The sequence below is a fragment of the Prunus persica genome, chromosome G6, assembly GCF_000346465.2.
Source record: "Prunus persica cultivar Lovell chromosome G6, Prunus_persica_NCBIv2, whole genome shotgun sequence".
Classification (NCBI taxonomy): domain Eukaryota; kingdom Viridiplantae; phylum Streptophyta; class Magnoliopsida; order Rosales; family Rosaceae; genus Prunus; species Prunus persica.
The window spans coordinates 14,771,261-14,781,901 of NC_034014.1; the positions used below are offsets into that span (position 1 = coordinate 14,771,261).

The following is a 10,641-nucleotide window of genomic DNA, read 5'->3' on the forward strand; positions in this document are numbered from 1 at the left end:
TGGAGCTGTCTCGCTCTTGCCAGATCACATGCATGGCTAGTTATGCGAACCTTGGTGGACGGTCTGGATTGTTTGGTGCTCTCTCTCTCTCTCTCTCTCGGCCGGTATGGAAGACATTTCTTCAACAAAGACCTTTTCACTTACTTATTACACCTTGAAAACTGCATATATTTCTATTTCTTGTCAACGGATGACAGTAGTCTCTTCCCACCCCTCCCCAGTTGATATCAGAAAGAAAAATAAAAGTTGATTTACCGTTCTTCACCTGAATGAAGATTGTATAAAAACAGCTATCAAATAGGTAAACTTTCTCTTTCGGATAAGATTTTAACCAAAAAATCAGCGGTGTGGAAATTAATACCACATTTGGTCATTGAAAACTAGATCGATTTAACATTTGCACAAAACTGAAGATGTACGCAATAATATATATAAATCCCTCAAAATTATAGTATAATTTTGGACTATAATGATGATTTTTGTAATGAATGATTCGTGATAAGAATGTTAAAGAGAGTTAAAACTTCACTTACATATTCACTCAAAATTATTATTTGGAGGAAAAAGGTAGGGTTATTAGAGTCAACCCCTCATTATTCACTTGTAATTTCCTCCAAGTGTGCTCACTCTATTAGTTAAACTACTCCTTTCATCATTGTTAATTTGTTACTACTCCTTTCATCATTGTTAAATGGAGAGGTTTGTACTAATTGAATGCCCCGGAACCCGTTACACACATGAAAGAGACTAGAAGATGGATTTATACTATATGATATAAAAATTAATAAATAAAATATTTATTATAATATGAATTATATGAACTCTAATACCAGAGCAAAAGAAAAAAAATATCATATTCAATTAATTGAGATGAAGCCTCAAACTTAAACTAATTATTTTGTATTTGCAAGGGACTTTTAGTTCAAGTGGTTAGGAGTATTAGGGTCAGTTTGGCATTGTTGTGCTGTGAAAATAATCTCTTTTAAATTTGCTGCATGAGAAATCAGTTATGAAGGAAAGCAATTTGGTGTTTGGTAAACTTTATAATAAAAGTGATGTTAGTACATAAATTAGTTTATGAGTGTCTGGTAAATTTTTATGTAAATGTATTGTGAGATGTGTATAATGACTAAAAAAGACATGATGTTAAAATGATTCTTTATTTATTTAACTGTTTGGTAAAATAAAAAGCACTTTCACTTTTCATCGTTATACAATTCTTTTGTTTATGTTTCTTAACCATCACAGCTTCAAAATTATTTCAATCAAGAAATAAATAAAGTACCATATTGAAAGTTAATATTTGGAAGTTAAACCCAACATATTTCATTCATAATTAATATAATGTCAATAATATGATCAATAACAAAAATTAAACTAATTATAAACACATAATCATATACAATTTCTCTGTGAATAAACTCATTAAACTTGCGGTTATATTATTTCTCAATGCCTCCATTTCTTATTCTTGTTGACCATGTTCTTGTTATGCATAACCTACGTCCCAATCTCTTCATCTTCGATGTCATTTAGACAATCTCCACTTCCATCTTGCTACAACCAAAACATCTATAAAGATATAAGCACAATCATATCAATGCTATGCTATATGTAATTGTGACCGACTAGCAAACAAACTTATTACCTATATGTCAATTAGCCTCAACAAAGCAATTCATGCTATGCTAGTTTATACATTTCCAAAGCTAATATAAAAATCCCATATCTAGACAAATATCAGCCATTTTCTTAAATGATTCACCTAAAATAACTAGTTTCGGAGGCAGGCTAGAGTCTCAAAGAGACAATGGCTACAGAGAGAGAGATGAATAGCAAAATTCAGAACTCAAGGAAAGCCTTTTTCCTTTGCTTTCTCAATTAAGAGTATTCGTAATCATACTCTCTATTTTTTAGTTAAATTTTAATTAAAAATATATAAAAGTTATCTTAGGAGCTCTCCATAAAATTTAAACTCCAATCATGCTATAACTCTTTTTTAATTGGTCCATCTCTATTAAAAAATAATATAAAAATAGTTAGCATTAATTAAAGGTTTAAAATACTGAATAAATAAAGGAGCATTAAATTATAGGGAGTCACTAGGAGTCCTCTTTTTCTTCAAATTTAGGAGCTCCTCCTAGAGATCTCTCTATTTTAGGAGGTGAATAGAGAGCATAGTTGGAGTTGTATTTTTCCAATTTTTCCCTAAAAAATTTCTAATGAGGTGGTTTAGGGAGCCCATTGTGGATGCTCCAACAACAACAAATAGAAGCAGAAATTCATCCCAACAAAAATATGCATTTAACACACAACCATATTAATTAATTTTTATACCAGAGATATTGGGAAAAAGTTAATTAATTTTTATGCATTCGAGATCCTACGTTTCCCCATCTCCCAATATCTCTTGCATAAAAATTAATTAATTAGTTTATATTTATATTAAATGGCATTATTATGAATATGATGGTCTCACCATTGAAAAGCCAATGTAGACTGTTCTCTAATAGGACCAGATACTTGCTAAGTCAATTTATACTAAAGATGGGATTGACAAAATGAACCATGACCCCATGATGGAAATTAAGAAGTTAACACATAGCACAAAAAAAAAAAAAAAATTTATTTTCTGTGATAGAAAAATAAAGAACAATAATATAGAAATTAACACCAAGTAAACGATATTATTTATTATTAACAATGAGAAACAGATAGATACATAGCGTGCTAAAAGGAAACCAGATGGCGCACTCTTATAACAAACACACATTAGCACTCAACAATTATAACATCGTTGAGATCAAACATCACTCATCGCAGATAAGTAAAAACACAATGGATAACTATAAAATATAGTATTTATTTGTAGATTTAGATGAGATGGTGGTGCTTCTTTCCATGAGACTCTTCCACTTCTTCCTTTGTCTCTTTCTTCTCATGATGCTCATGGAAGGCAAACCCACCAGACCCAACTGCAGCTGCTGCAGCAATCTCCTCCTCTATCTTGTGCCTGTGGGCATGCTCTGGGTCTTTCTTTCCTTGTGCTTCTCATGCTGCACATCAGATCATGATCATTATTAAATTAAATAAGAGTTAATTAATTAGGGTCTGGTATTTTAATTGTATTATATGTCTCAGCTGGACCATTGTTAAATGAAAATATCTTTATAATTTTGTGAAATTATTTTTGGGACAGATCTTAATTACATTAGTCTCAGAAAAGACCTGGAAATTAACAAACATTTGGTGGCCTCACATAACATAATCCTTACATACAACCGTTGTATACAATGATCTGCTTCCGAGGCATAATAATTAGTTATTGATAGATGCCTTGAAAATGTAAGAATTTGTGGTTGTGATCCTTCACTTTTAAGAACGATCACACTGCACAAGTACTGAATTTATAAATAATAAATAACTATAGCTAAGATCATGAATAAAATTAGAAGATTGATATATAAAAGGTGGTTTCATACCAGGGCAAAAACACCACCAGCAGCAACCCCGGCCTCGCCTAGGTGCTCAAGATGCTTGTGGTGCTTCTCCTCCTTCTTGTAGTCAATTTCAGATTCATGAGTGGCAGTGACGCCATAGCCACCAACGCCGCCGGGACGTCCTTCATCAGAGTAACCAGACTGAGGGTAGTCTGAGGTTTCAATGGGTCTGTCTTCATCCTTCTTGTGGTGGAAGAGGCCACGGTGGTGCCTCTCTTCAGACATGACGGGGTATTTCGGGAATTATATGGAAAATGGGACGATGGAAAGCAAGATTATTATGAGAAGAAGAGGTTTTGTGATGGTGTAGGCAGTTAGATGCATGGTGGTGGGTATTTATAGGGCTTCTTAGATCTAGGTCCAAAACAATTAGCTGTTATTTGGTTTAGTCTTTGCTTTTTTGGTTTTAGATGTAGGTCCTGTTAGTGTTTAATAAGCTACTGATAAAAATGGAGGAAAACTGAGTATGCTGAAGAAGAGAGTGAAGGGAATAATAATACTCTGTAAAACTTTCGTATTCTGTTGTTGTGTATCTCCAGCTGTATCACTCAGCTCATATTACAGTTAAAAGAGAGAGAGAGAGCTAGACAAATCCTAGCTTCAATCTCAACCATCCAACTACACTATGGGTAAGATTATGACACCTGTCCAGTCAAGTCCTATGAGACTTAACAAACCTGTTTTGAGTATTATAGACAGCTTAGCCTATGAGCTAAGTATAACACTAAACCAACAATTACATACTAAATCAGTTTACCATTTTGCACATTAACACTCCCCTTCAAATTGTGAACTGATTTCACCCCAAGCAATTCTCTGAGATAAGAGAATTGTTCCCTTGCCAAAGCCTTAGTGAAGATGTCAGCTACTTGCTCCTTTGTAGGACAATAAATCAAGTTGATTACACCCTGTTGTAGAGCTTCTTTGATGTAGTGATACCTCCGGTTTATGTGTTTGGTTTTCTGATGAAAGATCGGATTCTTGGTGATAGCAATGGCTGAGGTGTTATCACAGTTTAGGGGTGTTGCCACAGTCTGCATTTCACCAAAATCTTCTAACACAAACCGTAACCAAGTAGCTTGTGCAGTTGCCTCTGATGCACTCACATATTCTGCTTCAGCTGTGGATAGAGCAACACATTGTTGCTTCACAGATGCCCAAGAGAATACTCCACTACCGAATGTAAAAGCATATCCCGATGTACTCTTCATATCATCTTCTGATCCAGACCAGTCACTGTCACAGAAGCCTACCAAAACCGATCCTTCTCCTTTCTTATATTCCAAACCAAAGTCAAGTGTACCCTGAACATACCTTAGTACCCTCTTGGCAGTTCCATAATGTTTATTTGTGGGGGAATGCATAAATCTAGCCAACAGACAAGCAGCATACATTATATCCGGTCTAGTTGCAGTGAGGTAGAGTAGACTTCCCACTAGTTTTCTGTATTCAGCTTCATTTGAAGCTCCACTTTCATCATCTCTCTTCAATTTGTCAGCTGGTACAAGAGGAATACCAACCGGTTTACAATCCTGCAGACCAAACCTTTTCAAAAGTGTGGAAGCATATTTCTTCTGGTGTATGAAAATGTAGTCTTCACTTTGGATAATTCCCATTCCTAGAAAGTGATGTAGCAAACCCAAATCTGTCATCTCATACCTCTGCATCATATCAGTCTTGAAATCTTGCATTAGTTCTTGAGAATTCCCTGTATAAACTATATCATCCACATAGATAGATACTATGACCAGATCCGAGGTTTCCCTGCCTTTAACATATAATGTTGCCTCACTTGTGCTCCTTTTAAAACCACATTGCACGAGATAAGAGTCTATTTCTCCATACCAGGCTCTAGGAGCCTGTTTCAAGCCATACAAGGCTTTGTGCAATTTATACACTTTATCCTCTTCACCTTGCACAATAAAACCATCGGGCTGCTCTACATACACCTCCTCTTGAAGCACTCCATTCAGAAAGGCTGATTTCACATCTTCTTTACTTCTCCAGAATGATTAGCAAAGAATAAGTTTCCGGTTTCTTCAACCTGATTAGCAAAGTTCACCTGCTGCACAGCCTTGTTTGTATGACAATATTTTGCAATATGCCCAATTTTGTTACACTTGTGACACTTGACCTTGTTCTTAAACCAACACTCTCCATAGTGCAATTTATCACAGAATTTGCATTTATTTCCAGTGTTGTCTGTCTCATTTTTCACAGAGGAATTAGACTTATTACCTCCATCACCCTTGTTGCCCCATTGCTGCCCCTGTGGTTTGGCATTCTTCTGAGACTTACTGGTGTGACCATTAGACCGTGTTGCCTGTGATCCAACGTTGAAGCTAGCAAAAGCCTTCTCTGCACTATTGTCACCATGCCTATCAAGCCTCTGTTCATATCCTTTTAAAATGGCAACAACATCCTGAGCATCAATATTGTCTAAATCTTTTGTATTCTCTATCACAGCTGCAATACTATCATAGGACTTAGGCAGACTAATAAGTAGTTTCTGAACAATTCGTTGATTGCTCAGATCCTCACCATAGCTCCTCATTTGGTTGATCAGATCAAACAACTTAGCAATATATCCAGACAAAGATTCATTATCACTCATCCGAGTATATTCAAAATCACGCCTAAGACCCTGAAGTTTCACAGATCTTACCTGCTTATCACCCACAAATTCTTGTTTCAGAATATCCCACGCAGCCTTTGCAGATTCCTGAGTTGCAATTCGTGGAAAAATTTGATCTGATACAGCCCCTTGGATGATACCCAGAGCTCTAGCCTCCTTCACCAAGTTCTCACGCATCAGCTTCCTCTCTGCCTCCGTGAGCTCCTCCGCCTCCTTCGTCGGAGTTTTGTACCCATTCTCCACAAGATCCCACAGCTCGTGCGAACGGAAGATGGTTTTCATTTTGATTTGCCAGAAATCAAAATTTTCACCATTAAAAATGGGTGCCCTGAGTTCTCCTCCTCCAGATCCAGACATGTTAGTCTAGATTACTGATTTGAGCTCAAGAATCACACAACAAGCTTTTGCTCAGAGATTCAAACCCAACCTCACAGTCACAACGCCCAGAAATTCAGACCCAACCTGGCTCTGAGGCCATGTTAGTGTTTAATAAGCTACTGATAAAAATGGAGGAAAACTGAGTATGCTGAAGAAGAGAGTGAAGGGAATAATAATACTCTGTAAAACTTTCGTATTCTGTTGTTGTGTATCTCCAGCTGTATCACTCAGCTCATATTACAGTTAAAAGAGAGAGAGAGAGCTAGACAAATCCTAGCTTCAATCTCAACCATCCAACTACACTATGGGTAAGATTATGACACCTGTCCAGTCAAGTCCTATGAGACTTAACAAACCTGTTTTGAGTATTATAGACAGCTTAGCCTATGAGCTAAGTATAACACTAAACCAACAATTACATACTAAATCAGTTTACCATTTTGCACATTAACAGGTCCTTTGACATTTATTATTATTTTTTATTGTGTCGATTTTACGCTTTGAGGTAAATAAGGAAAACACATTGAAAATCTAAATTTAATGTATTATTTCCTTGTAATTGAATTCCATAATTTAAATTTTGAATTATTTCATGGATAATATTCCTAATATATGGATAAAATACAATTTAATCAATAAAAAGTAAAGACCAACATATTATACCAATCGATCAGACAAGCACCCATATTAAATTATGTACCTGACATACAGGTAAATAGTGTTATTATTAGCAATGAAAAATACTTAGTGATAAATCATGTTACCTATAAGTTATGAACAAAAATTAGAAGACTACTTATAAGTCAAATACAAAAATAGACAAAATAAAATTGTATTTTACCTATAAAAAAAAGGTACATAAATACTATTACACATTGTCGAAAATATGAAACAACATATATACATATGCAATAGAAAATATGACATAAATGATTATTACCCGATTCAAGTCATAAGGGGCAACATTGGAACAAAAAATGATTTTAAAAATAAAATAATAAAAATATTACATCAAAAGATATTTAAAAAAGAACGTAATTCATGTGGCACAAAAGTTAAAGGACTTGGATCAAAGTCACCAAATCTGAGGATTAAACTCAACTTCTCAATAGGAATTTGGATCTATATACTTTTCTAGTATTTATAAGTGTGCTGGTGCCCAACTTCTCTTCCTCGGCTCTTCACTCCCTCCTGTCACATGCTCAAATATAACCTTAGGTTAAAAATGGTTTGATTTTTTTTTAAGGAAGTGGAAAACTTTTTCAATGTCGCATCTACAATTTATCATCGTAAAACAAACATTTAAGAAAAATCACATCTCAAAATTTTCAAATTTATCATGTGTGTTGTACATGCCACATATTCTAACTTAGGAATTTTGAAAAATCAAAATAACATCTCTCTTAAAATTTTATTTGAGTGGAAAATTGAAATTAATATATAAGTACAAATGGCATTTCTAAAATTTTCCCCTAATAGTAAATATCATAAAGTTGGACACTCTTGCCGATCGGAAGGAGTAACGTGAGCACATGTCGTGCGAGACTCCTTCGCACGATCGGCACGGAACATGCTGATCGGAAGGAGTGACGTCAACGCAGGTCGTGCGAGGCTCCTTCTCACTATCGCCACGGAACATGCCGATCGGAAGGAGTGACGTCAGCGCAAGTCGCGTGAGACTCCTTTGGACAATCGGCACGGAACATTCCCATTGAAAGGAGTGACGTCAGCGCAAGTCGCTTGAGGCTCCTTCACACGATCAGCACAAAACATGCCGATCAGAAGGAGTGACGTCAGAGCATGTCGCGCAAGTCTCCACACGATCAGAAGGAGTGACGTCAGCTCACGTTGCGCGAGACTCCTTTGCACGATCGACACGAAACATGCCGATCGGAAGGAATGACGTCAGCGCACGTTGCGTGATTTGCACCAATCGGAAGGAGTGACGTCAGCGCACGTGGCGTGAGGCTCCTTCACATGATCGGCAATGCAGTTAGATGAAGATTTTATTCGAAACTCATGTAGGGACCACAGACAGAAGAAGATATTGCTCGGGTGTAAAGAAGGGTGGGTTGCGTTTGGTGCAAGGGCAAGGACTGGAAGAACTCAACCAAATCATGATGAACCAATCATATTCAGCAGATGCAGAAGGTCAACAACGTGACGATGACAATGGAGGTCCAAGTGGAAGTGGTAGTTCTCACCAAAAATCTCTCTGCTGCAAAAGCTATGGTTTTTCCAAAGGAGCAGATGATGATGTTGGTGATGAAGTTCACCACAGTAAAAAGATAAAAAGATCGATGTGATTAGGGCTGACCTATGATTCCTCACTTTCAAATCCCACAGCTGCTGCGTTTCAATTTCTTTTGCTGATTCTACTTTATATTTTTTTGGGATTTGACGTACTATTGTTTGTTCGACTGCTTGTTCTTAATTTTTTGACCTTATTGTGTTATTTTTTATTTTGCTTTGTTCCTTGTTTTGTTTTAGGACCAAATCTAAATTTTTGTCAAGTGGAAGTGGTTTCTAACAAAACTTGTAAGGGTTAATTATTCAAATGGTCCTCAAACTTATACCCGATTTATATTTTGGAACCTCAATTAAATTATTCATTCAAATGGTCCATCAACTCTATATTATTCGGTCCATTGGTCCAACCGTTACATTTTGTCAATGTTGCTGTTAAATATGAGGGAAAATTGGTCATTTCGTACGTTAAAAATAAATAAATACTGAAAAATGAAATAAAAAGCTCTCTCTCTCTCTCTCTCTCTCTCTCTCTCTCATGACCATAACCCTCAAGCTCCAACCCCCAAACCCATCCCACAACCACCCTCCACCCTAGGCCCCATAAACCCAGAACCCCAACTCCTCCCCACCTTCCACTCGAGCCAGCAACTACAGACAAAGAGAAAAAAAAATTCTTCCATGTAACATCCCAACCTAAAATAATTATTATATTAAAATTTAATTGTGGAATAACATTTTTACCTTCAACGGTAAGGGTAAATTGGTCACTTTTAATTTGGAAAGGATTATGGGAATTGAATTGCTCCGTTACTTATGCCTCGCTCTCATGAGTTCGTAGACACACAGTGGGCCTAAATCGGAGTTTTAACGAAGAAGTTGTGGTCAATGGAAGTATAGTGGCACAACCATTAATTTTTTGAAATTGGGTTTTAAAAATCTAATCTTCTCTCTCTCCCTCACGCGTCTTCTCTCTCTCTCTCTCTACCCCGACTTTCTCTCTCCTCTCTCTTTCTCCGTCTATACCGCCGTTTCAGACAGCTTTTTCAGTCATTTCGGCAACGGAATCAGTCGAGTAAGGTATGCTCTTCATTCATTTTTCGTGTTCTAGCTGTTTTGATAGTTGGTTTGGATCGATTTTAAGTCGTGAGTGTTCGATTAGAAACCTAGGTTTTGTCCCACTTTGGCAGCGTTTTCTTGCCACTTCCCGAAAAAATGGAGGTCAGCCCAGTTTTATAAGTTGCTCCCCTAGTTGCCTTGATCAAGTAGGTGTAGATATTGTTGGGTGATTTCAAAAATTTCCGTCGAAGAAAATTTCTCAAGCCATCCACGCGCTGCCTGTGCGTGTGGCAGCTCGTGGGCCATGGTATGGTGGCCCATTGTATTATGTTTTGATTCCCATATTGTCCCAAGAGCGACGGTATGCTCGAATTCAAATTTGGTTATCGTTTGACAGTCGAACGGATTTACACCTATTAAGCGATATCCGGGTTCGATATGCTCGGACCGTTGGATCTAATCCAATTCCATGTTGTTTCCCGTAACTCTAGGATATAGTACCAATTTGCGGATCGGGAATTGGAGTCCCGGATACTTTGATTCAAGGAGTTTAGGGTCGGGTAATCGATAACCGTCCGATTGTGCGATCGAGAGTACTCGGACCACTCAATCGAGACAAAACCCTTAGGACATGTTGTTTATTTTGAGTTGGACCTTTGGGAACTCTTGGTTTGGAAATCAGAGGTAGTGGCCCTATGGGCCAGACCAAAAAGGGAAGTTGACGAAACCATTGACCTTAAACCTATCGAAACCATCTTACAAGAACTACGCATTTAAATATGAGAAATTAGGGTTTTCTTTCTAATTTAAAGTTCGTGTTCA

At 36.9% G+C, this 10,641-nt stretch overlaps 1 protein-coding gene across 1 annotated transcript; it reads right to left on the reverse strand.

Moving 5' to 3' along the window:
- LOC18774570 (abscisic stress-ripening protein 3) lies at positions 2,662–3,811 on the reverse strand. Its single transcript, XM_020565228.1, is given in 3 exon segments — positions 2,662–3,041; positions 3,044–3,056; positions 3,483–3,811. Coding segments are annotated over 3 exon segments (423 nt in total). The 5' UTR covers positions 3,726–3,811; the 3' UTR covers positions 2,662–2,874.